Source organism: Pseudogymnoascus verrucosus (assembly GCF_001662655.1).
Source record: "Pseudogymnoascus verrucosus strain UAMH 10579 unplaced genomic scaffold scaffold_41, whole genome shotgun sequence".
NCBI lineage: Eukaryota > Fungi > Ascomycota > Leotiomycetes > Thelebolales > Thelebolaceae > Pseudogymnoascus > Pseudogymnoascus verrucosus.
This window is the reverse complement of record NW_017263692.1, coordinates 264,453-292,118: the sequence shown is the minus strand read 5'-3', so window position 1 is coordinate 292,118 and position 27,666 is coordinate 264,453. Positions and strand designations below refer to the sequence as shown.

Genomic DNA, 27,666 nt, shown 5'->3' with positions numbered 1-27,666 from the left:
TAGTACTCGGGCAACACTGGATAAATACACGTAGGTTATATATTCTATAAATGCTTAAGAACGGACAGAGGTCTATATGTGCGCAGTATATGACTTGGTCAAGTAATGAATATGCTCTGTCCTCTCCTGGTTTGGCTGAGCTACATCTTCCTAGTGAGGACTTGCCCCCAAAACATGATTCTTACTTGCCCTTGTGAGATCGAAAGATTGAATTTAAATAGTCATTTATTATAGGATTGTTTAGCTAATTCCTATAATCTCATTGCGTCTTTTGCTTGAACAGACACCGGCATAACAAGTTTCTCTGATCCATAAGTCTGTGATCCATAACACTGAGGCCATCCATCCCCGTCCCTCTCCGCTATCTATGCAGCAAAAAGCGTATCCCATAATACAAACGCCCCTGGCGAACATGGCGTAAAAACAATTATACCCACCAGACCCATGGGAGCATCATCCGCTCCCATATTCCGAATTGTTGCTTTTGGTTTCGACATGATAACTAGCCAGCAGATTGTGCCGCTGGAGCTATCATCGAGTTTTCCCGGTTTAAGACCACTTGATGTCGCCGCTTGGGGCCCTTGGCCTTCTCTTTGACACCAGGTGGCTCATACTGGCACTTGGTTGTTTCGGGTCGCTCTTGACCCTCCCTCCACTGCTGCTGCTGGTCAGGCTTCCACCGCTGTCTCCTCTCTTCCTGGGGCTGAATGTTGGCTCAACCCTTGAATCCCGTGGGATGGGTCCAGCCAGGGATGCCCTGGAAGTTCTCAACGCAGCTGAGGTCCTAGGAAGGCGGCTCTTGATAACAGGAGTCCCAACCATAGACTCCGAACTTGCCATTTTGCTCAGCATCTGTGGGCCATCCCTGCTGCTTGGGCGAGAACGGCCTTCTCCACTCAGACCAGGGCGCCTTGGTGAGTTGAACGAATCCATCAAGGTTCCAAAGCTGATATTGGCACGGCCACCGTGTGTAGGAGTAGTGGGGCTCGCCATTCTCTGGCTCGGCGTAGGAAACGAGCTCTGCCTTCTAACGTTCCTACGGCTCTTGCTGGCACTGCTGTGCACGTCTTGTTCACGGACACCTGTGGTCTCAAACGTGGACCTGACAAGCTCGCTTGCCATGTTTCTCACCAACACTGCACCATCGTGATCTGCCAATCCCTCAATGGCTTCGAAGAGATGGTGGGATCTGATATCCTGCTCGCATTCTTCGCTTGGTTCACAGATGCTGCGGGCGATCCTCAGCAAGTTGAGACGGATGACGGCCTTTTTGTGGTTTAGCTTCTGAAGGATACCGGAGTACATATCAAAGCGGGCGAGTGAAGCGGCAACTGGTGGTGACAGTCGAAGAAGCTTTTGAAGTGGCTCGAGTAGGTTGTAGTCGAAGTTGTTTGCCTTCGGAGTGTTGAAACATTTGACGATTGCTTCTGTGAAATGACCATCGAGAAGGCATTTCTCGACTCGAGCTGTCTCTTCTTGGAGCCTAGTACGATTAGCACAATGTAACAATGTATTGAATATAATCCTTTGTACTTACCATATAAAGATGGCATCCAACGCCGTAACCTGCCAATACTGGTCTGCCAACAAAGAGATGTAGAACTGAAGACCTTGGTTTTGCCACAGATACTTTCGTCCAACCTTTCCAGAGTGAGCCATGTCACACAAGATTGGGAGTGCAAACTCCTTTGGTGGTCTGTCGCCCTCCATGATCTTCTTGAGCAGTGGGATTATCCCATTTACTGCCGCGTCTTCCTGTCGAACCTTGCTCAACCTACACAAGTTATACATTGTGTTTAGGACCTGGTTGCAGATCTCTCGGAAATGAACTTGGTTCCTCCTTCTGCTAGAGCCAAGGAGATCAATGAGTAGTTCGATGGCGTTCGAAGAGTGCAACGCATCCAGTGTCGTGGACAACATGGACAAGTTCTTGATGAACTTGAGCATAGTGATCTGATGAATCGGGGACATTCGGCGAAGATCTTTCAAGACACCCTTGAGCATTATGCGATTTGCAACAACTTCTTTGACGTAGTTCTCAGCTTGAGAGAATAGATAGAAGATGTTCACAATGCGTCCCTCAATGAGTTCGGGGATTTCTCCTTCTTCATCCAGGACCCTGTTAAGGACCAAAGAAAGAGGATAGAGGATCTTGCTCCTGGAGAATATGCGACAGAAGTCGTTCTTTGGAGTTGGCCCCTATATGCTTCATTAGCTTGTGTTATTCCAAAACGAGAGCGATATTTCTTTACCTGTAGCTCAAATACATTCCAAATGCCATTGACACCAATCAGGACAAGGTCTCGAGCCTCGTCGTAGTCTTCATCTAGAAACTCAACCAGAACATTGAGACCACCGGCACTGACAAACATTTGAAGTGTCAAGGTAGATGTCTGATACATCTGGCGGACAAAAGCTGCAGCTTCGAGTCTGATCTCGTTTGAGTATTGTCTAGCAGCAAACTTGGTGATGATTGGGATGCCTCCGACAAAGCACAAGTTCTCTTGGATGTCAACAGTGCCGAGTATGATGGCATTTACAACCTTCAGGAGACAGAGAATCAAGCTTTCGCGAGTCTTGACGGTACATGGCTCCAAGATCTCAAGGATTGGAAGCATACCATGAGCGCTGATGATCATGGCCTTCGATTCTGGAGATTCGTATAGAACATCGAGTAGCTCTTCGGACTTGTCAGTCAGGATTTCCTCGCCAGTAGTTGTCTTCAGCGAGCTAATCAAGCCCTCTACCAAGGTAGAAAGACGCGCGTGTTTGTCGCGCGCAATGTTTGCCTGCAGGTCCATCTCATCGAAGCCCTGCTCTAAGGACGCGAATGGGTCATCTTCATCATCCTCATCTCCAAGCCAGGAGTTGTTTGAAAGCTTCGAGTGAAGCATCAGTGCGCCATCCTCAGAGCCAAGATCGGATACATCGCGCTCTGAGACGGCGGGGCCGTTCGCGAACAAAGCAGAGAAATCTTCATCCTCTTCATCCTCAGCATAACGTTGGATTTCAACGGAAGAGTTTGCGCGTCGAATAGACAGTTCGTCTACATCTTGTCGTGGCGTAATGTGTCTCCTGACACTCCCACCGATGACGGGCGAACCGGATTTCGGTGCGCGTGTCAAGTCAGATGGATGAAATAGCTTTGGGGAAAGCAAGTCGTCCTGAATGGCCGTTAGTGATGCTTAGAACATATACGTATGATTCAAAGTAGAAAGTTACCTTTGTAGCACTCATCCTTCTATCAAACACGCTTTCGTTCTCGAAATAGAGGTCAGAATAATCTTCGATAGTCTGTTCCCGGAACAACGCTGCTGGTCGCGCAGGCAAGGCAAATTTAGAAGTAGGTTGGTTTTTGTTAGCTGTCTTCGGGGGTTGAGGGAGCGTCATGGAACGCTTGCGAACTAGGTTTGTAGGAGCGGGAGGCTTCAGATCGTGGTTCGTCTTTGGTTTGATAGGATAAGGGCGAATGGTCTCGAGCTCTTGATAGTCAGGCTCAGCGAAGCGGCGAGGTCCCTTGATAGTAATCAAATCGCCTTCGAAATTTTCATCCCAGTTATCACTGCCGGAATCAAATCCCATGTCAGCAGAAGCAAGCAGTTTCAACTTGTCTGAGGAAAACAATCCTCCGAAATTGTCGTGTGGTTTGAGGTGTGGAAGGTGGAGAGAGCTTGGCGAGATTGATGTGGTAAAATCATCGTCCCAATTATCATCACCTATTCAAATATTATTAGTGGGAGTAGGCGAGGCAGTAAACAAGCAACTTACCGATTGCCTCAGGAGACCGAAAAGCCTCAGCGTAAATCCGAGGCTTTGCTAATACTAAGGGGCCCTTGGCAGATACTCCCAATGCAGACGGTTGTTGCTCGTTGTGCACATTCCTCAAAGGGGCATCTCTTCTTTGTGGAAGAGGGCTTGCAACACTTGACCTGGTAGACGTCTTCAAAGATCCATTGTTCGGAGATCGCAGAGCTTCGTTCCATTGTTTAACCTCCTCAACGGCTTCATTGAAGTTCGCTGGAGGCTTAGGTATCGGCGCATCACTTCGACGAGATCCCACAATCCATGCATGCTTTAGTAGCTTGCGCGCTGAAACTCTGAGATTGGGATCCTTTTGAAAGCATTGCATTAAGAAGTCGCGGGCCGCCTATACTCGCCGTGAGAAACTTCAACAACGTATGAGGGATTGAGCAACTTACAGGAGAGACACCCTCTGGAAGAGGAGGATGGTCGTCATTGACAATGGCAAACAATGCAGGCATTGGTGCAAGCTTATGATACGGTGGCTTTCCCTCCAGAAGCTCAATAACAGTGCAGCCCAAGCTCCATATATCAGAAGCAGTAGTTGCCCCTGAAAGCTGGATAACTTCTGGCGCCATCCAGTAAGGCGTGCCTACAACTTGAGCTTCCTTGTCTCCAGTTGCGGCCAGTGTACTCGTGGACACACCGAAGTCCGCAAGCTTTACCTTCCCATCTTTGGTGGTCAGAATATTGGCACCTTTGATGTCTCTGTGAATAACACCCTGGTCATGCAGGTAAAGGAGCCCCTGCAGTATCTGTGCCATATACACTCCAACCAGGTTCTCGGGAAACTTTCCGAAGTTCTTGCATATCGAATGCAGAGAGCCGTTCTCACAATATCTAACATATTTAGAAAGCGTTTTATGGCCAATTGAGCAACAAGACTTACTCGAGAATGATGTTTAAACACTCTGGCGACTTCACAAAACCCAGATACTTGACAATATTATCATGCTGAGACAGTTAGTACCGGCTCGGCCCTTGCCGTCCACAGGGACGAAAGCCACCGTGGACAAAGACTTACATTCAAGTTCTTCAATAAATCGATTTCGGCCTGCTAATGTCAGCTCAGTCTGAGGCATAGTCACTTCTGAGCATACCTCGATGTTGCGTAATTCACTCCTGGGCAAGTCCGCAATACGGATCTGCTTCACGGCCACCGCCTCCCCAGTTCCCCAGTTGAATGCTTTATAAACCGACCCAAACGCGCCTTTTCCGAGACACTCTCCTAAACGCTGAAAGCACAGTAAGTCAGACAATGCCCATATATGCCCTTGTTGTGTGACCGCCGAAACTCACGTAGTCTTTCAACCCGGGATCCTGCACCGCCTTCTCCTTCACCGCACCCTCCTTCCTCGGTGTCCCATGTGCCCTCTCGACTCTTCCATTTCCGCGTCCCTGTGCCCCAGCTCTGCCGTTCGCCTGCCGCTCCCCTGACGATGGCGCATGGGAAACCATGACCATGCGTCTCGCGGTGGCAGCAACACTATTGTATGCCGGTAGAGAGAAACGAAGCAAGCCGTGCTGGAGAACGTCTCATCACATCATCTGCCCTGCCTCAGTCCTCTATCCACGAAACTCGTCTTTGCGTTTCACCTATGGCAGTTCGGAGGAGGGGCCCGGCTTATAGGCAAGGGTCGCGGCTGTATCGACGGGATCGGGGGCAGTTCGTCTTGGAGGAGCACGCACGGCTTCTTCGGGCTCTTGTCGTGGGATTTCGTGGTCTGGTGGTCGTAGCCTCAAGCTTGAAGGGCTATGGGAGGATCGGTTAGGGAGTCAGTCGCATTGGCCGGTCTGTACGAGCTGGATTCCGAAATTGAGCTGGCAAACGGCCAGTATACTTGGTTGCAGGGGTCTCACCAGGTAAGGCTGAGGATGTGGCTTGCGTCTACCGAAAAGGGATGGTCCTCTGATCGTGGTCGTGACCCATACATGTTAATCCGGAGGCCGAAGTGGAGCCAAGGGATAACCACACAAATACACTCTGGGGATAATATCAAAGGACTCGAGAAATTGAAAGATACACAAACTCAAGTAAGCTGCAGTTTTCTATAAAGTTTGTTTTCACAGTGGAATTGAGTGTCCATTTATGATAACCTTCTATCTGCTTAAAATTAATGATGCAAGATGTCGGCTATCGTACAACCAAGGCAAGTACCAGCTTCCCCTGGTCTGCGAAGTAACTAAGCTATTATAATAACGAGAGGTCGCCGTGGATATCGTGCTTTTCTGCAGTTAAAGCAAGTTACTTTACATGTGTATTACATACGTTGTTGACCGTGATATCAAATCTTCGCCTCCATAATGGAACTTCCTCCTCTCTAACGCCGCCCATGGCCTGGACACCCCAGAAGCGAGAATATCAGCGATGCGCCCTTTCCCCTATTTCAACAAAAGTGAGACTTTTCCTGCTTTTATCATGACTGGACCAGCTCGTGAGGAATAGTCCGGCTAAGCCCAACTTCTGCCCACCACTCATCTGGAATGTCCTGTCTGCGAGCCAGTCGCCGGACAATGCGTTGCATGCCTCCCATACTCTCCCCATCAGCTTGACTCGCGTGTCTAGCGACTCGGTCAGCTCGCGCTGCCACAACATCTGTGTAGCCACGCCAGAATCGCTCTCCAGCTTCACGGGCATCAAAAAAATCCAACATCTCCTGCTCCTCCTCGTCTGGATCCGATGATGGCGAATTAGCTTCAACATACTCGCAAATGTTCTCGAACGAGGCACCGTAGTCGATTTCTATCGGTGGTCCTATTGATGTAGCGGAAGACGTGGAAGTAGGTACCGACGAGGCGGCTTCAGAGGCGGACGTCGATGCAAAAGACGACCCTGCACTTGGCGGTTGGGGATCGGGACTGATGGTTGTGAGCAAAGTGTCCCATGCTCCGTCTCCGTCAGGGCTTAAGCTTCGCTCACGGTCGCCAAGGCCATCGACGCGTGGTAGACGGAACCGGCGCCTCTCTGTAGAGTTGTTCTCTGAAGGCGGCAAGGCATTTGCGCTTGCACTTGGTTCATCTCTTAGCTAGATGTCACGTTAGAAAACCAAATTATATCGATGAGTATGGCGGACTGACCTGGGATAGGATTGAGCTGTTCATCCAAGGAGGCGGCGTCCCCAAAGGGTCAGCATCCGAAGCCATCAATTGTTCCTCCGTCAGGGAATTCAGCAACTCATTCTGTGCTTCTAGAAATGCATTTTGCTCAGCAACAGACAGCCTTATGCTTCTCGAAGGGTGGTTCCGGGCGGCAATAGCAATCCTTGCGCGGCGGGCGTGTGCACGATCATTGTAGAGCTGTTGGATATCTACTCGCTGGGTAAATCCTCTGGATGGCGCACTCCTCCAAGCTGCCCGGGCCGCGAATAGAGGGGGAGACTCTGGCGCTGGAGGAAGAAGTGGTCCATCGGGTTGCGAGTTCCAGCCCCAAGGATTCGGCGGCATGACGCGGGGGGCAGGGTTCTCTGTCGTTGATGAAGGTAGAGGGGGCGTGGAACGGTCGGCCCAAGGGGAAGGAATCGCGACGGGTGCGCCCTGCATTTGCGCGCGCCGGCGGCGCTCCTCCATGGTAGTCCTGGTGATTCTTTCTTCTAAAGCAGCGGCAGCGCTTTCTTCCATTTGCGAAGTTATGCTCGGTGGCTCCTGGAAAGAGAATCTGCCTCCATTTCGGACCCAGTGCTCTCGCAGGCGCTCGCTGCTGGAGATAGTGCGCCCCCGACGGGCGGGGCGTTGTCTCCGAATGGTAGTTCGCTCATTGGAAGTTTCCTTGTCGCCAGGCCTCGGCGATATCCCGTTATCAGCAGGCGTTACGAATAATCTGTTGGCGAATTCATGTTAGCAACCGTAGAGCGTGTTGATTGGGGCTAATCGCGAAGGCAACTTACGGCAGGCCCATGTCAGATGTGGCGCGTCAACTCTGGGGTAGAGTTCGACAAGAGTTTGGATTTCTGGAGTGAAGGACGGTCGCGAATTGAGGTTATAGAAATCGCGATAGATTCAAAAAGATTTCAAATAATATTCTTAGACGTCGGGGTCGACGGCGTCAATTGATTTTGAGATGAGATAATGCCTGAAGCGACGGATTATTGGGGAGGCGGGCGGGCGATGTCTGGAGATCGGAGGGAAAGCCAAGCGTGACGGGGTGACACAATTCCTCAGCCAATCAGATCGTGCGCCCCCACGAGGTAACAATGCTCCAGTAGAGCACTAAAAGTACCCTGTTGTACCTGTGGCTTTTGTTCCGAAATCGCGCTAAGGACTCGCGCTAAAATATTTCAGGAACATCATCATCGATTCTATAGATTGATACGACCTCAGTGCTCTAGAGATACTGACTCACGTCTGAAATATAACCAGCAGCACCGCAACAGCTGCAACAACGACGACAGCAGCCTGGTATCTTGGCGACTGCGATGACTCGGAGGTGAATTCTAAGTTTCGTTTGCTCGAAATGCGAGCGACAGCAGCTGGAATATGATAGAGCTTGGCTTGATGCGCATTGCGCGCCTGGTTCAACACACGCCTCAGACTTGGAAGGCGATCCACGTCGCGGGTACCAATGGGAAGGGGACAATATGCGCGTACCTTTCCGCCATGCTACAGGCAAGCGGCGTCAGAAGCGGCCGTTTCACATCCCCGCATCTCATCGACAGGTGGGACTGCATCACGATCAACGATAAGGCGGTGCAGGAGTCGGTATTTCTCGAGGCTGAGCGCCTGGTCAACAACCGGAACAAGGATGAGGGGATTGGTGCCTCTGAATTTGAGCTCTTGACCGCCACTGCATTCGAAATCTTTGCGCGAGAGAAGATCGAGATGGGCGTGATAGAAGTTGGGTTGGGTGGGAGACTGGATGCGACAAATATCCTAGAGAATAAAGCTGTCACTGTCATATCCAAGATGGGAATTGACCACCAGTCATTCCTGGGAAATACTCTCGAAGAAATCGCACTGCAAAAAGCAGGCATCATGAGACCAGGAGTACCCTGTGTGCTAGACAGCACCAACCCCCCTTCTGTGAGGGAAGTAGTGGAAAAGCATGCTCGGGACATTGGCACCAAGGTCGCTCTGAGCGCAATGGGTTCTGAAGTCGCTAAAGAGATATCAGAAGCTAATTTCGAGCCGCACCAGTTGGATAATCTTGCGTGCGCATACAACGCATTTCAGATAGCAACCAGGAACCCCAACCCCCCCTTGGATCAGATCCTGCCTGCTGTACGGAAATTGCAATGGCCGGGAAGGTTGCAACAAATAGGAATCGGCGCCATTACCGGACGTCAGGAGCTGACTACACTGGATGGCGCACACAATGCGCAATCAGCAGCAGCCCTCGGAGCTTTCGTCGATCGCAAACTGCGCTCAAAGTCCTCTAGAGTGACATGGGTCCTCGCCGCATCAGCTGGGAAAGAGCTCGATAACATTCTGAAGCCCCTTGTGCAGCCTGGCGACAACGTGGTGACGACTGAGTTCGGGGCCGTTGATGGGATGCCGTGGGTACAACCAATGTCATCGAAGGATATCCTCAGCAGTATTTCTAGCGCTGGTGTGGAAACTTCACAGCAGCATGACGCTGGCAGCGATGTCTCGGGAGCACTGCGCTGGGCGGCTGATACTGCTGCAGGTGGGCCCCTGGTTATCGCAGGGAGTTTATATCTTGTCTCTGACGTCCTGCGATTACTCCGTAGTGCCGAATCCGAGAGCAAGTAACCCCTTTGAAACTGATACCCCGAATTCCAATAAATATCATATCGCTTCATCTACGATAGCCTTGGTAGTGAAACACCGTCTAATATCGCGCCCTGCACCCTCCCTACTCATCATCCTCAACATTCAACCCCGCCCACTTCTCATCCTGCACACTCCTAATAACCTCCTCCACCTCCCCCCTCCCCGCTATAATCTCCTCCGCATTCAACGCATCACTCCCCGTCGCCCTCTCCACCGCCTCCTCCCTGGACGCACAAACCCCACTCTTAACATGCCTTTCCACCACCCTCCCCGTCGCAACCTCCCTCTCCACATCCACAAACCACCGCTCATCCATCTCCCGCCCCACCTCCCCCCACAACCCCACCTCCAGACTCAGATACAGCCCCTCCAGCACCACAACCCGCGCGCTCTCATCGACCCTCACATCATCCTCCACCGGGTCCTTGAGCGCATGGTCAAACGACGGCCCGAATACGGTGCCCCGTGCTGGGTCCTTCATCGCCCGCACGAAATCGAGGAGTTTTTGCGGGTCGAAGGTCCAGGGGGCGCCGCGCCGCTCGTGAGCTTCCGCGGCGTTGGGCATGGCGCTTAGCTGGGCGCGGGTGAGGTGGAAGCCGTCCATGGGGACATAGACAGCTAAAGGGGGGGAAGAGGGGTTGGAGGCGGCGTGGGAGGCATTGAGGCGTGCGGTTATGGCCAAGGCTAGAGTTGTCTTGCCTGTGTGAGTGTGGTTAGTTTGTAGTCATAATGGGTTGGATAAGGCTGTGAATAGTTACCAGAGCCTGGGATGCCAGAGATGGCTACGAGGTATCGGGAGCCCGGTTGGAGCTCCGAGACCTTGTCTGCCGCGGTCTGTTAGCTGTGGCTCGGCCTTTAAATATCCGGGGTATGCATACTTTTTAATTTATCTACCAAACGAGTGATTTGCTCCTCCATATCGTCTTATATTTACGTCGCAACGTTGAAACAAGAACGGAGCCGCAGCTGAGTCGGAGTAGGTGCGGGGGACCTTGGCGGGGTAAGATAGGCGTGTAACGCGGGTTCACTTAGTGCCCGCTGCACGATAAGCTTTCTTACCTTATTTTCCAGATGATGCGACTCTGAACCACACTGCTCGACGTCCACCCTCGCAGTTATACGACAGGACGTGTCCAAGTTCAAGATATGGCGGAAGACGGAGATGATGGCGGCTTTCTAGCTATGGACCTTGGGTCCTCAGACTCTGAGTCCGGCGCTGCACCGGAGGTGAAGGTACCCCGCGATTTTCAGTCGCAGGAGGACTACGAGGCGCAAAAGGCGTCATGGAAGCCTACGATCGACAATGGAGAGGTAAGATATACTTTATGTTTTCTACGTTTCAAAAGCTAACGGACTACAGATCTACAAAACTCTCGACCTCCCTATAAACAACCCCTCGAAGCAGCAGTTCCAGAGCATCATCCATGCTATCGAGCAGTTATACTTTTACGACGATTTTCGCGCGGCCAGTGAGCTAGCTGAGAAGGCGCTAGAGGGAGACTTGGAGGGGGATTATAAGAAGGCGATTGAGTCATATCATACACGCTGTGTGGCAAAGCTGAAGGAATGGGGGAGTCTACAAAAATCATGAAGACTTTCTATAAGCAATTGGGAGGGACTTATGAGATGGAGTTATGGAGTTATGGTGGAGCACTACATTGGCATAATGGATATGAGCATTTTGGGCGTACGCTAGTTTATATAATATTTACCCAATTCTATATGATGGCTGCCCTGCAACTAGGTTGCTTCTATGTTTGCTCTATAATGCACGCTAATATTACAAGTTATCCGAACACCCCTATCCTTAGCCCATCATCTTCCCAGCTTCTCAAGTTTTATATACCATCTTTCACAGCGAGAGGCCCAGCACCCTCTTCACACCCAACCACCTCTCAAACACCTCCAACTTCATCTCCACCCTCAAATACCCCCACCAAGCCCCCAAAAGCCTCACCAAATTCCTCGGCCTCAACAAGCTCCCCGCCTCCCTAATCTGCTCCACCTGCTCCTCCCACACCGTCCTCGCACAATACCTCGCCAGTATAAGAAACGTCCTCACCGGCCCCTGTCTGGTCTGCAACCCCTCATCCAAGCTCCTCGTCAAATCATTCGTCTTTAGAATTAAGAGGATAATCGGCGGAACCTTCCCCAACATCTGCACCAGCTGCGCTAGCATCCCTTCCGCCAACTGATCCCCGATCTCGCGCTTCTCCTCGGCCGTGCGCACCGCGGACGCTACCCCTGTGCCGACGGCGCGGTAGTCACGGCCGGTGATCGCAGACGCGAAGAGCTGAAAATCGTCATCGGTCACGCCAGCCACCTCGTGCGACCAGCGCCGCATCTCCGCCTCGTCGGCGTCTAGGATCGCGAGCCACAGCTTGGCATACGCGCGGCGTAGATTCTGTGGGATGTCGCGGTACAGACCGTGGTCGTAGAGGATGATTTCAAAGTTCGGTCCGCCGCGGCGTGTGCTCGGGCGCACAGCAAGATTGCCGCCATGCGGGTCGCAGTGTAGGGGCGCGTTAGTGCCGAAGATCATTTCATTGAAGATGCGCGCCAGCGCGGCTGAGACCTCATCACGGTCGATGCCGTGGGCGTCGAGGTAGGCGAGGTCGTCGGGGCGGGCACCGGACATGTTCTCCATTACTAGGATGCGGTCTTTGGCCCAGAGGACGTCGGGGATGAGGAGAGGTAGAGAGGGGATGTGGGAGAAGTATTCTTTTGTGCGGAGGGCGTTTTGGCCTTCGAGCTTGAAGTCGAGTTCTTGGGGGAGGGAGACCTCCATTTCGCTTGAGAGCCACTCGAGGTCGTATTCGGGGAAGAAGTACTTCAGCGCGGAGAAGGTGTAGGCGGTGAGCTTCATGTCGAGATTTGCCCATTGAGCCAGGTGCGGGTGTTGCATCTTGACTGCGACCTTTTGTCCCGTCTCTCTTATGGTAGCCAGATGCACCTGCGCGAGAGACGCAGCGCCGATGGGCTCAGGCGAGAATTCGGAGAAGTAGTCGAGAAGTTTTCCGCCTGTATCGTGGAGGTACATCTCCTCTATCGATTCGTAAGATGAGACGGGACACCTGTCTTGGAGAACCAGCATCGTCTTGCAGTATTCCTCGGGTAAGAGGTAGTTCATGGACGACAAATGCTGTCCCAACTTGATAAATATGCTTCCATTCTGCTCCAGCACCCTGAGTGTGCGACTGGCGCATCGCTGGTGGCAAGCCTTCAGCCTCTTTGTATTCTCATCCTCGTCCTCAGGTGTCTTCTCGTTGTGGTTGAGGGTAACGCGATAACTATGCCCAGGTTAGCATCTTCTCATCCCCCCATCCCATCTTCCATTGGAGTACCTACTCATTAATACACTTCGCCAGCGCAACCACCACCCTCCCCGACCTCTGACACGCCTGGTACGCATGCTTCACATCATTCGGATACACCGCCGCCGTAATAATCGCCGACCCCACCGTCGCCGTAACCAGAATAGTCCCCGTACTCAACCCCCTCCTCGCCGTCGGCGCAGCCGTCGCATAACCCTTCCTCCCCGTCGCCCTCAGCAGCGGCTGTCTTATCTGCCTCGTGCAAGCGCGACACGTCCAGGGCGCCCTGGCAAAGCCCTGCGCAAAATTAAGCCCTTTCATCCTATCAATCGTTAACCGGCCACAAATCGCCCTTCCATAGAGGAAAAAAAATCACACAAAAGTGCCGCCCGGTTGGTTTTTGTTCTCTCGTCAATAGCGACACGACTCGTCCACATGCGCGGCCGATACAAGAAATTTAATCCGTCCTCGCCGTCGCGGCGCCTCGGCACTTCCCGACACCGGCCGCGCCACCCCTCAACACTTTTTTTCCTGGGCCCGCGATTCACCGATCCATAGGACCCTGCGGATAAGGATTCGGAGGAGGTAATGATCCGCTTCCGCGCCCAGGCACGCCTTTAGGTGGGCCGGGCTTTTTATATGTTCGAGAACGTTGTGTTTATACCCGGGGAATAATTTCAAGATCACTCACTTATCCTTATGCGCATCACCCTGCGCACCCTCTCGCGCTTCCCCACGCGCCCTCTCTATCACCAAAAACCTTCAATCCCCTCCGCCTTCCGGACACTCACAACAATGACCTCCTCCACCCCCCCACCCCCGCCCTCCACCCCCTACAAACCCCGCTTCATCGACGTATGCCCCTCCCCCCCTCCCCACAAAACCCAATTCTAACACTTCCCAAGATCGGAATAAACCTCACCGACCCCGTCTACAACGGCATCCACCACGGCACCCCGCGGCACGCCCCTGACCTCCCCGCCGTCCTCTCACGCGCCCGCGACGCCGGCCTCACACACCTCCTCCTCACCGGCTCTGACCTCCCCACCTCGCACGCCGCGCTGGACTTATGTGCAGAGCATCCCACCCTCCTCTCCTGCACAATCGGTGTGCACCCCTGCTCCACGCAGGCCTTCGACACGCACCCCCTTGGTCCGCAGGGTCTCCTCGACGAACTGCGCGAGTTGTTCCTCTCAGCCCCCAAAGAAGCCTTCGTCGCCATCGGGGAAATCGGCCTCGACTACGACCGCCTCACCCTCTCCCCCAAGGAGACACAACTCACCCATTTCCGCACCCAACTCGACCTCGCAGCCTCTCTACCTTCTCCCCCCCCACTATTCCTGCACTCCCGCGCCGCGCACGAGGATTTCTTACACGAGTTGACGTTGCGTGCTGATAAACTTCCCAAGAGGGGGGTGGTGCACAGCTTCACCGGCACCGTGGCAGAAATGCAAGAACTCGTCGCAGCAGGCTGGGATGTCGGTATAAACGGCTGCAGCATCCGCGCCGCCGAAGGCATAGACGTCGTGCGCGCCCTCCCCCTTGAGCGGCTGCACGTCGAGACCGACGGCCCGTGGTGCGAGATGCGACCTACTCACGCATCCGCCGCGTTCGTAGGACCTAGTTACGACGGGCCGGGGAAGGAGGATGAGGTAGCGAAGGAGGTGTTGGAGAGGGAGGCGGGGTATAGGTGGGTTAAGAAGGAGAAGTGGGTCGAAGGGGCGTTGGTGAAGGGGAGGAATGAACCGTGTTTGATTGGACGGGTTGTGGTGGCTGTGGCGAGGATTAAGGGGGTGAGGGTTGAGGAGGTGGCGGAGGCGGCGTGGGGGAATTCGAGGAGGATGTTTGGGTTCAAGGAGGAGGTGGTTTAGGGGGTTGGAGATTGTGGCGGGGTGGTTATGGGTGTTGGTATAGAAGGATAGAGGGATAGATTTAGATGAAGGTGACCGTGGGCTGGATATGCGAGGATAGACGCAAGCGATAGAGTGTATATAGAGTACAGGCGTTACAGGCATCTCACATCACGGTATATAGACAGACAGAACACAACGAACATAACTTGAAAAATCATATATTCATCCACTCATGCATGCACCGCCCTCCCTCCCCCAGCCAAGCCAGGCCCGCCAAAAAAATGACAACACCTGACCCCTACCCCCATCCACCACCAAGCCGGCACCCCAGAAACAAGTTCTAAAATCCCAAACTCGACGAATAGATCCCAAGGAAAAAAATCCACGATCATAACATGGCAGCAACAACAAAAGCACTATATAGACAAGATTTGAGATAAACCCGAAGTATGCAAGGACGGCGAGTGATAGAATCCCATCGTCGTTCTCGAAAATATCGGCTCGGAGAAAATGTGGTTTGTTGCTTTGATTCGATCGTGTGTGGGGTGCCCCCCAAAAAGAAGACAACCCCTATGTAATCGACAGTCGAGTAGCTTCACAGGCGCGAACAAGCCTAAGCCGACGACTCCGATGTTCCGACACCCTTCCTGCGCGTGTCACCTTTCCTGTCGGCGGTCTCCTGGCTATACTTCCTCCACAACGCCGCGAGATCCTCCTTATCATCGTTCTTCTCCATGACCAAGTTCTTGAGCCACTTATTCTCCGTCTCGAGCTGACCAATGCGCCCCTCAAGCGCGGCGACCTTATCGCTCATCTCCCTCGCCGACTTCTCGAGCGCCTGCTCACGCTGCTTCTTCTTGACGCGGAAGCGCGCGCTGGCAGCCGTGTTGCGCCTGCGCTTGTCCTCCTCGGCCGCGACGCGGGACGAGTCCTCAAAGCCCGCGCTGTAGGCGCCATTGCCGTCGAGGAGGGCGTCGGAGGCCTTGCGCTTCTCCCCGTTTTGCGGGCTGGTGAGGCCCGAGGGCGGTGACGAGCTGGAGTCGCCCGATGCTGGGTACAGCTGCTGGTGCTGCTGCGGGCCGTTGCCGTGCTGGGCCCCGTTCACGGCGTAGCCGTCGTTGGGGTGCTGGTGCTGTTGCGAGAAGGAGCTGAAGTCCGGGAACGCGAAGTCGCCTACTCGAGCCATCACATCGTCAGCAAAAACGATCGGTTGAGGTTCACGATGGTGGCGCAACACGGGAGAAGCCCTTTGGCTGGAGCAAACGTGGGGTTTTTTTGGAAACGGCTTTTTCGGGGGGGCGGAAGGGGGAGGGGGAACTCCAGAACTGGAGAACGCCTTCTCATAATAAGAGATGTGTGGTATTTCGGGAGGGGGATATTTGATGGTGTATCACGTGAAAAGACGTGCTAAGGCTGACCGACGCTAATTGGGCCTGTGGCATCCCGCAGGAGCAGCGACAGCACGCAATCGCACGGTTGCCGGGACTCCCACGTCGGAAATGAGGGGGGTGACTTAATTGAGCAATAGGAAGATTGGGGGTCGTGGGGTGTTTTGGGATGTTTTGGACTTGTTTGTGGCAGGATCGGCTTCGGCGCGTCACTTCCTCGCACACCTTCCCGATATTCCCAGTCTTCCCAGTCTTCGCAATCCACCCAGGTCTCTTTCCGAGGCCTGTCTCTCGTATCTTTTCACTGATAAAAGATAAAAAGAGACAAGTGCCCCGACGCCGGATAGATTAGGTGCATTGGAGTTGCACCGAGGATGATTGATTGTCATTGATTAACATTGATTGCGCTGGCTGGAAGTCGTGGGTTTCTGGTGTACAGAGTACAGAGACAGTGAAGTACAGTGCAATGCAGTACAATACAGTACAGTACAGTAGAGCAAATTACAGCACAGCACAGTACAGTACAGCAGTGCTGTCCACTGTCTGACTATCGAAACCGCAAGGTGGAAACCTGCAGAAACTATCTGCAGGCTATTCCCTTTGCACTCCGCTGCGAGGTGATGCTATTCGCACTATACGCACTACGTGCGCTACTGGCGCTGCTGATTCGCGCTGGTGGGTTGAACAGCCATAGCGTGTCGCATAGTGCCGCCCATCACACCATCGCCCATGCAAACAAACTCATCTGCCCCATACCAAAAGCACTCGTAACCAACAAAGAGCCCGCCCACCAGCCAGCCACCCCCCCGTACTGACCCCCCACTCAGTCGACACAGCCCAATCCTCGCTCGTCGCTTGAACAAAGCAAGGCCGCGCCAGGGCAGAGTCTGGGACAGGGTACAGCGCGGAAAGATCGACCAGATTGCAAATGGCTAGCTGGGAAAAAACCAGCACTGGAAACCCGCGAAAACCCGTACTGGGGTGCTCAGGGAAGGGCCAACAGAGGGCAAATACCCGTGCTCAGGAGCTGAGCCGGCCCAGGAGTAAGGGTCTCGCCCCTGCTCAGCTGCACAACAGGCCTGCACGCTGCACCAGAGGGCCCGTGGGGGTAGCGCTCGCACTCTCCGGTAGCTGTAGCCTCGCCACCTAGCACCCAACCACAGAAGACTTTGAAAGGTCGTGTGTGGTGGTGGAATATGGCGAGGCGACGGCGAGGTAGAGGCGACGACAGGACAATGCGCAAAACAGATAGACCGTGTAAAAATGTAAAATAAGCGTCACTCACCCTGTAGAAAGTCCATGTTCGCCTTTGCCATGTCTTGTGAGCTCTGCAGCTGCGCGTCGCCGCCGCGCTGCTGGCCGTCGAACCCGAGCGCGGCGGGCTGGAGGTCGGCGTCCTGTCCGATATCGAAGTCGAAGAAGGTGGCGTTGGTGAACATGGCCAGGTCGTCATCGAAGTTGAAGTCCTGCTGCTGCTGCGCAGCCAGGTCCTGTGCCGACGGGATGGCATTCAGGTTCGCGATGAACTCGGCCACGTTTGGACCCCGCTGGCCGTCGTGATATGGGTTGCTCGCCATGATGGAGGGGTTGATCGGAGGTGATCTCCGTTTGTCGAGTGTTTGTCCGCAGAGGGGATCGAGGTGTTTGCGTTGTTTCTGTGTCTTGCGCGGGATCGAAGTCTGTTGCCTTCGCGGTTATTTTGTTGTGGGGTGAGGAAAGTCGAGGTGACGCTGGAGATGTGTGGTCTTAGTATCGATGAAGGCTCTTTGTCTCCGTAGCCGGCCGGGGGAAATGCGGGCACTATGACTCGATGTGGTAAGCCGGTCCACCCTTCTTGCCAATGGGTTACGCCGGGTCGATATTTGACGGCGATTAAATTGTAGTTGTTGTAAGTGTCGACTATTTCTGAGAGTCGAGTTTGTTATAGAAGTGTGGTTGGTGATGGTGGCGGCAGAAGTTGTTGTTGGGGGTTTTCCTTTGTTTCGAGGGATCGAGGGATCGAGGGAACGATCATGTACGGATTGATTATTGACCGGGAATGTGTGGTGGGTGGTGGGTGGTGGGCAGGATTGGCAGTGGCTGGCAGTGGGTGGGTGGTGGGCAGTTTGGGGGACGTGGGGGGGGAATTTCCACGTGTGAGTGATTATTTTACGATTTATTACCAGTATTACAGTACGAAAATACAAAATGATGGGCGTCGGCTGCCGATAACCTGCCTTAACCTGCGCCGGTGGAGTGCGCGCTAATCCTAATGGGGAAATAGAAAAGCCCTCTTTTTATCGAGGCTCAGGTGCCAAGGAACGTTATTTATCAAATCAGGGACTATTAATCGCGTTGCCACCTAGGAAAAGGGTAGGGGAAAGAGAATATCCGTCAGTATTTAACTCGGCTATAGGAATAGGAGTATAATAGGAGTATAATAGGAGGAGTATAATAGGAGAATAATAAAACTATGCCATCCTCACCCTATTGCGCATTTCTACTCTACTTCAGACGAAAAACAGTATACCCCTCACTGACTCTACATACACGATACAGATACAAGTAAACGGAAATATCAGTAAACGGAATATACGCACAAATCCCACCCCAAATTAATTATCACGGCGTAATTACCCGGCTTAGCTACTTCTCTCCCTCCCTTGATTCGACTGTCTTACTGTCTTGCCCTTTCTTTTCTTTTTTTCGTGGGGTTAACCCGTCACGTGACATCCCATGTTGAGTGATCGTGATTGTTAAGCATCCCACTAAAGTACATCCGAGGCCGTGCGTGCATTGCCTCGTTTCCTCTTTGGGGTATGATGCGGTTACATTTGTGGCCGTGGTGAGATCATAGAGCGCCCTTTCCGATACTTTACCGTAGGCTATTTGCCGTCTATGCTTACAGAGCACGGATCATATTTTTCAGTTTAACACAACAGGACAGATTGATCGATCGATCGAAAAAGGGGGTTTCCCGTGATGGCGCTCACCGACCTACTCCTCCTCTGACTACGACGGCCTACCATCCCATGCTACTGCTGGCACTTTCCATCCATATGAGTTCAATTTCCTAAAGGATGCAGACAAGAAGTTGAGCCCAATTGTCGATCCTTAATATAGTGATTTCATAGAGTCCTTTGGGAATCTTCTTCGCTAAGAAGATGCAGCTTGCTTGCGTCTGTGGCTATGATGATGATGACGACCACAACAGGCATAGAGGCCATGTGACGGCTATATAAGGAAGCAATCATAGACAGAATCTTGGGGTCGGTTCTGTTTTTCTTCTTTTTCTTTTGTCGAGTTAAGTAGTTGGGGTACACTCATTTAGCACGTTATTGTCTCATTTAGTCGTTCTTTCAATATAAATAGGTTGGCCACTTAATAACGCTTGAAATCTGAGAATACTACAAACTGTTTGATAATTGAAAAATTGAAGTATAAATTAATAAAAATCTATATTCCTAGACCGGCTAGATATGGCTTTTATAGCATGGATTTTAGAGCTGACCGTGAGTATCAAGTTAACGTCCCCGTGAATATTAAACGGCGTTGGATTAATTGCTATCTATTTTAGTGCGATTTATATTTGTATGGCCTAAGTCATGCATACTCAGCTCTTATTGTTCACCATGCTGTATAAGGCGAAGGATGATATTTTACAAACTGCCAGCACTTCTATATGATGCATGGGTGCCATCCGCCTTCCTCATGGTGCTACTTGTGAAAGGCTTCATATCCTGCGGTCCGTTCAGCACCCTGTGAAGTAGCGTATTCATTTCGCGCTATCAAGCACCGACTTGCGTTGTTGTTTGCTTAATCTCAACTCCTTTACATTATCGAATTCTCCCTTCTTGCAGTGCTTGATGATCCACGGGTGCTTTTGAACGTCCTCAAGTGGCATACGCTTCTCTGGGTTGACAACCAGAAGCTATAATATTAACGTTGAACGCTGATCGCATAGAATATTGACCTACATTATTAATTAGATCTTTAGCTTCCGGAGACACAAAACTCGGCACTGTCATTTCACAACGAACTATTCTTTTGTATGTGAGGACTGGCGTATCCTCAAATGGCGCTTCCCCTACCAAAAGTTCATACATTAAGACCCCCAAACTCCATAAGTCGACGGCTGTATTGTAGGTGTAATGGTTGACTATCTCTGGCGCAAGGTAGTCCATAGTTCCACACATTGTTTTACGTCGGTTAGAAGGCGCATGCACACTCCATCCAAAATCAGCAATCTTAAGCTCACCATGGACACCGACCAGGATGTTTTCCGGCTTGATGTCTCGATGTATTACATGCTTCCTGTGTAAGAACTTTAGCGCCGAGGCCATCTGGGCAATGTACGCCGCAGCCTGCCATTCTGGGAACCGGCGCTCGCGACGAAGATGCTTATACAACTCTCCCTTTTTAGCAAGTTCTAAAATCAAGAATATTCGCTTGCTGTCGTGGATATGGCCGTAAAGCTGAAGGATATTTGGATGCCGAAGATTACACTGGATTTCAACTTCTCTTTGGACCTGCTTCTCAACACCGTTTGATTTGATTTCATCTTTATGCATAACCTTGAGAGCACAGATGAATCCACTGCTCCGTTCCCTCACTAAATACACGTGTCCGAATTTCCCTTTTCCTAAAGGGCGGCCAATTTCGAACATGCCGAGATGGAATTGTTTCGGGGCATTAGGCTGTTTTTGCATTGTGGAGGGCCGTGATTTTTGTGACCCTTCTGATGATTCGGCAGCGGCTTCTTGCGGTGGTGGTTCGGACACAACCGACTCGCTCGAGCTTGACAGTTGCACGACTTGCGAAGGGACTGCCGTAGTCTTTGACATAGTGCTTTGATTCTCTAAGGCAACCTTGCGAAGGTTCGAGTGATTAGTAAGTGATGCTTTCGACAATCGCATGGCCGCAGAAGTCACGGTCTAATCATAATAGAGTATGTCTCCATAGAGAAAGTTGGTAAACAAACTATGGACTTGGAATATGATTTCTTTCCATAACTAGACCCGTTCTGATCGCTAGCTGAGTTCCTCGATAATTGGGAGTTTAAGGAGGCTGCAACCTAACTATATTAGAATATGTTTGTTTATATTATAGAGTGAGCTTTGGTACAAACTTTAGTCTTGAGGATACACCGTCTTTTCATCACTAGAGTCATGCTGATCTTTGACAGACATACCCTTGAAGCTAGCCTCCAGGGTGCGAGTTGCCATTTTGAGAGGTACAAGATTTTCTAATTAAATATTGTCGCAAGGCAATAAATGGCCTAGTTAGGTGGGTGTTGGCGGAAGTTGTGTATAGTGGTTATTGAGCTGTTTGTTGACAAGGTAACTATGAAAACTCCTAACACGTGATAAATACATGTCTTAGATCTACATCAGGCACTAAATTCCTCCATGTCATCTCACGGAATATCTCACTGGGTTTGGGCATACAGAGCGCCTTGGGTGATATTGCGCAGTGTCGTTCATTGGTTATCGTGGCACAAACGTCAACGAGAAGTCTAGACCATGTCACCAATCACGGACTACTATTTGGATGCCTGACAGGCTTGGCCATAATTACCCACGTGATATGGATCCACCAACAATCAGTGAGTATGCCTTACATACTAGGATAAAATAAATATGCACCCTGACGCGATCATGATAACTGCCCGAGCTTGAAATTGTCGACGACGTAAACAAACCGCGACAATATGCCAACGAGGTGATCCACGGGTGAGCCACGGCACCACCACCTAGAACACGCTGTTCTCATACTCGTGACAAGCGAATTATTCAACAACCAGCTCTCAGGAGCAAAACCCATCAACCAATTCCCCAGAGAAACACAACATCAACACCACCACCGAGGGGCAATCACAACCCGCCAATGCCACCACAATAACCACACAAACTCCACACCCAAAGCCGACAATGCCACCCCTCTCCGTCCCCACCTCCGCCGCCCTCTCCCCCTCCCTCCTCATCCCCTCCACCGACCCCGCCATCCCCCGCATCCTCTCCAAACTCTCCCGCCCCGCCCTCATCTCCCTAACCCTCGACTGGCTTGACGACCGCAACCAGCCCCTTAGCGCGCCCTACCTCGCCTCCGCCGATGACTCCTCCGATGACCTACACGCTGGGGACTTCTACCCTCCTCATTCCAGCTTGGAGGATTTGCGCGAATTCTATACCGACCTCCAATCCACGCGCGGCACTCGCACCGCCTTACTCGATCGCCTCTTAACAGGAGACTATCGTCATGGCCTCACACTCTACCAACTCGCCATGGCCGACACGCTGATCCTACAAACGCACCCAACATCGCAGAAATGGTCCGCCTATGCACTCACACCCTCCCACCCCTCCGCGCCTCCAATCCCGCGCTTCCACCCACCCACCTTCCTCAAAGCACTACAGCGCGCCCTCCCGCCAGATATCAAAGCGCATTATAACCTCGACCGACCCCCCGGACTCCCACTCCTACTATTAAGAGTCATGCTCCTCGACACACCATATGCCACGACCCCCTCCCTCTCAGGCGCAAAGGTAGTCTACGTCGCCTTCCCAGACGCAAGTCCGCATATCTTCCTCTCCGCCGCATCATCACCCCCGACTACTGGCACAGCCACCACGGCAAATGAAAACACGGCCCGCGATCTTAGGAGGACACTCATAGCATGTCTCCCCACCGCCCTCTCGCGGCCGCGAGCACGCTACACGTTAGCATCCACCAACCTCTCCGCCCGCAGTCTCGAAGCGATGATCGCGCTTCGTGGCGGGGGAAGGACGGGGAAGGCGCAGGGTGGATGGGGGGGGTATGCGCTTAGTGGGAGGAAAGCGGGGGATACGCCGTTGGAATCTGTGGCGCCTGTGCTTCGCGAGGTTGTGGGGGGGACGAATAGGAATGTTGCTGGGGAAGTGGGTAAACTCGTCGGAGGAGGGGAGAAGGACGGGAAAGAGGAGGAAGGGGAGGAGGTGGATCTGCTACACGAGGTGCCCGAAGGGAGAGGGAAGGGAATGAAGCGCCCCCTTGATCCTGGTGCGGAAACAGCGAAACGCCGGCGTCTCATTGCCCAGGCGCGGTTCGGGGATGTGCCCAGTGCCCCGCTTGAATTGGTGGATGTGAGGATTGAAGACCCGTTCCCTGGGGAGAAAGAAGGGGGATGGTGCCCGAGTGTTAGGGTTGTGTTCAGGGGGAGTGATGTGTTTAAGGGGGTTAGGGGGTTGGTGGAACGAGGGGTTGTGGAGGGAGAGAAGATGCCAGGATGGATGACGGGGGAGGGGGGGGTGAGTGGAGGGGTTGTGAAGGGGGGGAGGGTTGGGGGGTGAAAGGGGGGGGTTGTGGATGATGATGGGTTATTAATAAGGATCGAGAGATTCTGCGAGGATCAAGTATTAATGGTTGGGGTGTTGATGAGGTGATGGACGCTTCAGCATGGTGCTGGCGTCACAGGAGGCGATGCGGAGATATGGAGATACCCCAGCTACCCGACAGGCGCGAGATATGGAGATACCCCGAGAGCTGAGCGCATGACAGCGACATCTGTACTCGAAAACCAGTACGAGTATTCGACCACTTTTGATATCGGGACCAGCCTACGTTATACAGAACATGGCAGAAAAGCCCCACCGGAGATATATATCATACAGAAGTGGACGAAACAGCCAAGTATAGAGTAGTGTAGTATTAACCCAGAAAGCTAATAAGAAAGCACTGGTATACAAGATATGTCTTTTTGAATATGCAGCTGCTGAGTTGGTCGAGCCTGTATATCCGTCCCTTCCTGTCCTGTCCCATCCGTCTATTTATCAATCTATTACCCATCCGTAAGAGAACGCCTCGCCAATGCTAAGTGAGTATAGGATACCCAATAATGCCCGCCCCAAAAAAACGCCAGAGAAGAATCCACCCATATCTAGTTGTGGTCCAATCTTTGCACCACAAGTCGGTCTATACCATTACCCCCTCCACTCTCTCTCTATCAAACAACTCTTCCCCGTTTTGCAACCGATCAAGCAGACACGAGCTCACATAGCCCCCCCCGCCATCCCCGCAAGCTTAACCCACTTCCCCCCCGCCCCAACCAACGTCGCAATCGCCGCACACGCAACCGCAATCGCAAACGCCCCCCTGAGGCCATCCAAATACGCCCTAATAACGCCCTCCACCACATCCGCCTCAAACGCCTCTCTAATCTGCCCAGCTCCAACAGCCAGGATTCTCTGGGGATCAATTCCCGGAACGTAGATCTGAACCCGCTTGAGGAGGATGTTGGTGAATGCTGTTTGGCCGGCGGAGACGAAAAATGCGCCCCCGATGGTTTGGGTGAAGAGCACCATTGCGGTGGCGGAGGAGACGTCGGCGGGCGCGGAGGTGCTTTGCGCGACGATGATGGCGCATTGGATTGATAAACCTACACCGAGACCGGCGAGGACTTGGTACCCTATCCATTGGGAGGCGGGGGAGTCGAGGCCAAGGGTGTAGATTAGGCCTGCGCCGATGGCGGTGAATGCGCCGCCGGCGATGAGGATGTACACGTAGTGTCCGAACATACTAATCAGCGCCCCCGAAGCGATCGTAGCAATGGAAGTAGCAATAATCATCGCCAGATTCCTGATCCCAGATTCCGACGGCGAAACTCCGCCGACAACTTGGAAGTAGATAGGGAGGTAGTAGAGCAGGACGAAGAACGCACCCCCCAGGAACGGGGAGTACAACATTGGGACCCACATTGTGCGTTTCTTCAGCAGACGACCGACGACCATCCCGCGCTCGCCCAGGTAGTATTCCACGGCAATAAAGAGGAAGATGCATAGCCCGAAAGCGACGAGCGTCCCGATGACAGGGCCAGAAGACCAAGATTTGGTGACGCCGCCCCATTGCAGGGCGAGGATGTAGCAGACGACGCCGATGAGGACGATGAGGTTGCCGAGGGGGTCCATTTGGAGGAGCTTTTCGCGGAGAGGGGCCGCGGCGGGGATCGCGGCGGGGGGAGTCTGGAAGAAGAGGAAGATGATTATTGCTGCTACGCCTCCGATGGGTCTGGGTTGGGGTTAGTGTCGTGAACTGGCAGAGGGGTGTTTTTGGGGGGGGGGGGGGCGACTTACAGGTTAATATAAAAACACCACCTCCACGTCGCATGATCAGCGAAGACACCACCAAGGAGCGGACCAATCACACTAGCGACTCCGTAACTAGCACCCAGGAGTCCAGTAAATGCAGGCGCCATCTTAGGAGAGGCGGAGAAGGCGATGATGGTGTAACCTCCCGAGGCGATACCGGCACCTCCTGCACCGGCGATGGCGCGGCCGACGATCAGGGCGGTGCTGTTGGGCGCGACGCCGCAGATTAGGGAACCGAGCTCGAAGACGGCGATGGAGATTAGGAAAGAGATTTTTAAGGGGAAGTATTTGTAGATTTTGCCCCTGGAGTATGTTAGTTATTGTTTAGAGAGCCAGGGGTGGGAAGAGGAGGCGGGAGGGAGGACATACCATGTAGATTGGAAGGAACCAAGCGTCAGGAAGAAGCCAGAGCTGTACCAGGCGATCAGATCAAGCCCCTCAAAGCCTTTTGTGTCGGTGATTTTGGGGATGGCGGTCGCCACGATGGTCATGTCGAGGGCAACGAGGAAGATTCCTAGGGCGAGAGCGACGACGATGGCGGCCATGCGGAAACCGGTTGGGTAGACGGTCTCGGGGACTGCATTGTCGGCGGAGAGGCCATCCTTGAGGGATGCCTCGCTGCCGCTTGTTGGACGGTCGGTGGTGGATTCGGCGAGCTTCTTCTCCATTTTCTCTTCGTCGACCATGGAGGTCGCCGAGGAGGGTATGTGCTCGGTCATCGAGGGTGTTGGTGGAGTGGAAGCTTTGCCAGGTTGTGCGGTGTTGTGTTTTGTTGTATGATGTGATAATGAAAAGTAATAGAGAGTGAGGCAGGTAAAGTGGGGGCTGTGAAGAAAGGGGAGGGAAGGAGAGGAGGTGGAGGAGAGGTCGAAGCTCGAATGTGAGAATTATATTGAAGAAAGAGAAGAATATGACAAAGGAGAGAGGACCTACATATATATAGATAGACCTGCCATCCATCATATTCAGCTATGGAATAGAGTACATCGGTACTCGTCCTGCCACTAGAAGTACAATTTGAAAATAGAGTTTGTTGGATGTAAGAACCACTTTCAGCGGATCCGTTATGGTGTTGAAAAGAGAGGAAGGAGAGGGACGACGGCCCCACTATGATCCACTACTAGTCACCATCACTCATGCTCGCTCATTATTTGTACAACTGTACAGGAATTCCGCATTGGAGGTACATGTCGTATAGGTGAGAATATTACTGTAATGCAAGTACTATCAATGCGGTACTGCCTGTATTTTTATTTTAACTTAGCGCGTTATGTCGTCGCGATGGAGACAGAGAGAAGGGAATTGTGACTAAGTATGGTGTGGTTGTGTCAGCCCTGAGCATCCACTCCTATCTCCGAATCTTAGACCCATATGGAGATCTATGGTAAAGCCATCATAACACCATAACTCCATAAACCCATGAACTTGTTACTCACCGTATAACTCACAAAGTAAAACTCTTGACTCCTTGCATCAAAAGCATGCATCGGGGAGTACAACATGTAGAGTACATTCAGTACAATCAATCCAATCCGTTATCACCACCCACCGAGCGTCGAGTTTCAGGCCGCCGCACAGCGTTGTCGTGCTCTCCCTCACCGAAAGGAACGTATAAGGCAGGAGTCTTCATCCCTCTCTCCGCATCTAGATCGGCACAGGTCTGTGGATGCGGAGGCTGCGACAGGACCGTCACCACCGACCCTTCGATAATTTACTATGGGCATTGGAGCCTCGCACCGTCCTCCGCCGCCGACGGGGGAAGGCGCTCGAAGCCCTGCGACGGCGAGAGAAGCGAAGAGCGCTCCCGCAAAATGGGAGACGACGAACAGGGTTTAGCCGCCCACGGCGAGTGACTCAGCGGCTGGGATGTTGTGGGCTTGTGGGCGCGAAATTGGCGAGACATGTTCGTCCGCCGCCTTCCGCCGTGGGCCATCTAAGGTTCCTGTATGGGCGTGGGTGTTTCTGTGGGTTATGTTAGTGTTATGGTGCGGGTACGGGTGATGGCTAGGCGCACTACGGACTTAACTGGCGTATCCGAGTATAGTATGGGTCCGTATAGGAGTTCCGGTTGGATTGGCTTTATTCTGTCTGCTTGTAAACGAGATTGAGTGGATATGTCAGCAAGATGGGCATAACATAATATAAAGGACTTTGACCATTGACGACCGACCATATGGATCCTGTATTGCGCACACGGTAGTGAAAAATCCATATAACCTCCGAAACTGCGAGACGCTTTTCGGCCCTGTCTATCTGCTCATCGTATTCGACTATTTGTCCCTTCTTCATCCAGACTTTTTATCACTTCTGTCACCAATTCCGTGCCAATGCAAGATGATATAATATACAACATAATGTCCGGGTATACATCACAGAGCATAGTACTATGGACTATTTTCTTACGGGCACGGCGACGGCGATACGGCGCATCACGATTTCATCATTTGGCATGCTGTACATACAGGAGGGACACTCGATGATG

General features: G+C 52.5%; 12 protein-coding genes across 12 annotated transcripts; 5 read left to right on the top strand and 7 right to left on the bottom strand.

The window, feature by feature from the left end:
• Nucleotides 1-207: 207 nt before the first annotated feature.
• VE01_07064 (uncharacterized protein) lies at nt 208-5,688 on the bottom strand. The gene is made up of 10 exons (XM_018276500.2): nt 5,101-5,688; nt 4,902-5,036; nt 4,826-4,855; nt 4,691-4,755; nt 4,200-4,641; nt 3,769-4,147; nt 3,223-3,716; nt 2,253-3,164; nt 1,538-2,199; nt 208-1,483 (listed from the first exon to the last, which is right to left on the bottom strand). Exons 1-10 carry the CDS (start codon nt 5,263-5,265, stop codon nt 550-552), a joined length of 4,218 nt encoding a protein of 1,405 aa, XP_018127921.2. The 5' UTR covers nt 5,266-5,688; the 3' UTR covers nt 208-549.
• A 194-nt stretch (nt 5,689-5,882) lies between these two features.
• On the bottom strand, nt 5,883-7,906 carry VE01_07063 (uncharacterized protein). Its single transcript, XM_018276499.2, has 3 exons — nt 7,686-7,906; nt 6,880-7,618; nt 5,883-6,827 (listed from the first exon to the last, which is right to left on the bottom strand). The coding sequence occupies exons 1-3, from the start codon at nt 7,694-7,696 to the stop codon at nt 6,219-6,221; spliced, it is 1,359 nt and encodes a 452-aa protein (XP_018127826.1). The 5' UTR covers nt 7,697-7,906; the 3' UTR covers nt 5,883-6,218.
• A 203-nt stretch (nt 7,907-8,109) lies between these two features.
• On the top strand, nt 8,110-9,553 carry FOL3 (folylpolyglutamate synthase). Its single transcript, XM_018276498.2, has one exon. It carries the CDS (start codon nt 8,275-8,277, stop codon nt 9,505-9,507), a length of 1,233 nt encoding a protein of 410 aa, XP_018127922.1. The 5' UTR covers nt 8,110-8,274; the 3' UTR covers nt 9,508-9,553.
• VE01_07061 (uncharacterized protein) lies at nt 9,190-10,485 on the bottom strand. The gene is made up of 3 exons (XM_018276497.2): nt 10,407-10,485; nt 10,287-10,352; nt 9,190-10,227 (listed from the first exon to the last, which is right to left on the bottom strand). The coding sequence occupies exons 1-3, from the start codon at nt 10,444-10,446 to the stop codon at nt 9,611-9,613; spliced, it is 723 nt and encodes a 240-aa protein (XP_018127828.1). The 5' UTR covers nt 10,447-10,485; the 3' UTR covers nt 9,190-9,610.
• Nucleotides 10,486-10,618: 133 nt separating this feature from the next.
• VE01_07060 (uncharacterized protein) lies at nt 10,619-11,243 on the top strand. The gene is made up of 2 exons (XM_018276496.2): nt 10,619-10,839; nt 10,889-11,243. The coding sequence occupies exons 1-2, from the start codon at nt 10,675-10,677 to the stop codon at nt 11,117-11,119; spliced, it is 396 nt and encodes a 131-aa protein (XP_018127827.1). The 5' UTR covers nt 10,619-10,674; the 3' UTR covers nt 11,120-11,243.
• Nucleotides 11,228-13,589, bottom strand: VE01_07059 (uncharacterized protein). Its single transcript, XM_018276495.2, has 2 exons — nt 12,877-13,589; nt 11,228-12,818 (listed from the first exon to the last, which is right to left on the bottom strand). The coding sequence occupies exons 1-2, from the start codon at nt 13,161-13,163 to the stop codon at nt 11,381-11,383; spliced, it is 1,725 nt and encodes a 574-aa protein (XP_018127865.1). The 5' UTR covers nt 13,164-13,589; the 3' UTR covers nt 11,228-11,380.
• Nucleotides 13,380-14,900, top strand: VE01_07058 (uncharacterized protein). The gene is made up of 2 exons (XM_018276494.2): nt 13,380-13,697; nt 13,748-14,900. The coding sequence occupies exons 1-2, from the start codon at nt 13,542-13,544 to the stop codon at nt 14,711-14,713; spliced, it is 1,122 nt and encodes a 373-aa protein (XP_018127866.1). The 5' UTR covers nt 13,380-13,541; the 3' UTR covers nt 14,714-14,900.
• Nucleotides 14,901-14,919: 19 nt separating this feature from the next.
• On the bottom strand, nt 14,920-18,194 carry VE01_07057 (uncharacterized protein). The gene is made up of 2 exons (XM_018276493.2): nt 17,369-18,194; nt 14,920-15,868 (listed from the first exon to the last, which is right to left on the bottom strand). Exons 1-2 carry the CDS (start codon nt 17,658-17,660, stop codon nt 15,309-15,311), a joined length of 852 nt encoding a protein of 283 aa, XP_018127859.1. The 5' UTR covers nt 17,661-18,194; the 3' UTR covers nt 14,920-15,308.
• A 1,714-nt stretch (nt 18,195-19,908) lies between these two features.
• IPL1_2 (spindle assembly checkpoint kinase) lies at nt 19,909-21,610 on the bottom strand. The gene is made up of 4 exons (XM_059463854.1): nt 21,495-21,610; nt 21,191-21,439; nt 20,154-21,136; nt 19,909-20,035 (listed from the first exon to the last, which is right to left on the bottom strand). The coding sequence occupies exons 3-4, from the start codon at nt 20,976-20,978 to the stop codon at nt 19,994-19,996; spliced, it is 867 nt and encodes a 288-aa protein (XP_059319475.1). The 5' UTR covers nt 20,979-21,136; nt 21,191-21,439; nt 21,495-21,610; the 3' UTR covers nt 19,909-19,993.
• Nucleotides 21,611-21,649: 39 nt separating this feature from the next.
• VE01_07055 (uncharacterized protein) lies at nt 21,650-23,390 on the top strand (the record flags this gene model as incomplete). Its single annotated transcript, XM_018276491.2, has 1 exon — nt 21,650-23,390. The coding sequence occupies exon 1, from the start codon at nt 21,993-21,995 to the stop codon at nt 23,388-23,390; it is 1,398 nt and encodes a 465-aa protein (XP_018127860.1). The 5' UTR covers nt 21,650-21,992.
• Nucleotides 23,391-23,470: 80 nt separating this feature from the next.
• On the bottom strand, nt 23,471-27,002 carry VE01_07054 (uncharacterized protein). The gene is made up of 4 exons (XM_018276490.2): nt 26,633-27,002; nt 25,554-26,426; nt 25,170-25,487; nt 23,471-25,104 (listed from the first exon to the last, which is right to left on the bottom strand). The coding sequence occupies exons 2-4, from the start codon at nt 25,901-25,903 to the stop codon at nt 24,090-24,092; spliced, it is 1,683 nt and encodes a 560-aa protein (XP_018127861.1). The 5' UTR covers nt 25,904-26,426; nt 26,633-27,002; the 3' UTR covers nt 23,471-24,089.
• On the top strand, nt 26,557-27,344 carry VE01_10813 (uncharacterized protein). The gene has a single exon (XM_059464263.1). The coding sequence runs from the start codon at nt 26,666-26,668 to the stop codon at nt 27,035-27,037; it is 372 nt and encodes a 123-aa protein (XP_059320246.1). The 5' UTR covers nt 26,557-26,665; the 3' UTR covers nt 27,038-27,344.
• Nucleotides 27,345-27,666: the final 322 nt, after the last annotated feature.

What these genes read in the sequence shown, in the direction of transcription:
- VE01_10813 (XM_059464263.1), top strand. Translation starts at nt 26,666, where the DNA reads ATGCATCGGGGAGTACAACATGTAGAGTACATTCAGTACAATCAATCC.
- VE01_07058 (XM_018276494.2), top strand. Translation starts at nt 13,542, where the DNA reads ATGCGCATCACCCTGCGCACCCTCTCGCGCTTCCCCACGCGCCCTCTC. An exon ending in ACAAACCCCGCTTCATCGAC is followed by an intron (nt 13,698 to 13,747) that starts GTATGCCCCTCC and finishes ACACTTCCCAAG; the next exon opens with ATCGGAATAAACCTCACCGA.
- VE01_07054 (XM_018276490.2), bottom strand. Translation starts at nt 25,903, where the DNA reads ATGACCGAGCACATACCCTCCTCGGCGACCTCCATGGTCGACGAAGAG. An exon ending in GGTTCCTTCCAATCTACATG is followed by an intron (nt 25,488 to 25,553) that starts GTATGTCCTCCC and finishes AACATACTCCAG; the next exon opens with GGGCAAAATCTACAAATACT. An exon ending in TGGTGTTTTTATATTAACCT is followed by an intron (nt 25,105 to 25,169) that starts GTAAGTCGCCCC and finishes ACCCCAACCCAG; the next exon opens with ACCCATCGGAGGCGTAGCAG.
- FOL3 (XM_018276498.2), top strand. Translation starts at nt 8,275, where the DNA reads ATGATAGAGCTTGGCTTGATGCGCATTGCGCGCCTGGTTCAACACACG.
- VE01_07059 (XM_018276495.2), bottom strand. Translation starts at nt 13,163, where the DNA reads ATGAAAGGGCTTAATTTTGCGCAGGGCTTTGCCAGGGCGCCCTGGACG. An exon ending in CTGGCGAAGTGTATTAATGA is followed by an intron (nt 12,819 to 12,876) that starts GTAGGTACTCCA and finishes ACCTGGGCATAG; the next exon opens with TTATCGCGTTACCCTCAACC.
- VE01_07064 (XM_018276500.2), bottom strand. Translation starts at nt 5,265, where the DNA reads ATGGTCATGGTTTCCCATGCGCCATCGTCAGGGGAGCGGCAGGCGAAC. An exon ending in GTGAATTACGCAACATCGAG is followed by an intron (nt 4,856 to 4,901) that starts GTATGCTCAGAA and finishes TGACATTAGCAG; the next exon opens with GCCGAAATCGATTTATTGAA. An exon ending in ATTTATTGAAGAACTTGAAT is followed by an intron (nt 4,756 to 4,825) that starts GTAAGTCTTTGT and finishes TAACTGTCTCAG; the next exon opens with CATGATAATATTGTCAAGTA.
- VE01_07063 (XM_018276499.2), bottom strand. An exon ending in ACAGCTCAATCCTATCCCAG is followed by an intron (nt 6,828 to 6,879) that starts GTCAGTCCGCCA and finishes CGTGACATCTAG; the next exon opens with CTAAGAGATGAACCAAGTGC.
- VE01_07060 (XM_018276496.2), top strand. Translation starts at nt 10,675, where the DNA reads ATGGCGGAAGACGGAGATGATGGCGGCTTTCTAGCTATGGACCTTGGG. An exon ending in CTACGATCGACAATGGAGAG is followed by an intron (nt 10,840 to 10,888) that starts GTAAGATATACT and finishes AACGGACTACAG; the next exon opens with ATCTACAAAACTCTCGACCT.
- VE01_07057 (XM_018276493.2), bottom strand. Translation starts at nt 17,660, where the DNA reads ATGGCGAGCAACCCATATCACGACGGCCAGCGGGGTCCAAACGTGGCC. An exon ending in GAACATGGACTTTCTACAGG is followed by an intron (nt 15,869 to 17,368) that starts GTGAGTGACGCT and finishes TGGCTCGAGTAG; the next exon opens with GCGACTTCGCGTTCCCGGAC.
- VE01_07061 (XM_018276497.2), bottom strand. Translation starts at nt 10,446, where the DNA reads ATGGAGGAGCAAATCACTCGTTTGGTAGATAAATTAAAAA. An exon ending in TTTGGTAGATAAATTAAAAA is followed by an intron (nt 10,353 to 10,406) that starts GTATGCATACCC and finishes AGACCGCGGCAG; the next exon opens with ACAAGGTCTCGGAGCTCCAA. An exon ending in CTCTGGCATCCCAGGCTCTG is followed by an intron (nt 10,228 to 10,286) that starts GTAACTATTCAC and finishes ACACTCACACAG; the next exon opens with GCAAGACAACTCTAGCCTTG.
- IPL1_2 (XM_059463854.1), bottom strand. Translation starts at nt 20,978, where the DNA reads ATGCGATTGTCGAAAGCATCACTTACTAATCACTCGAACCTTCGCAAG. An exon ending in TCTTAATGTATGAACTTTTG is followed by an intron (nt 20,036 to 20,153) that starts GTAGGGGAAGCG and finishes TTAATAATGTAG; the next exon opens with GTCAATATTCTATGCGATCA.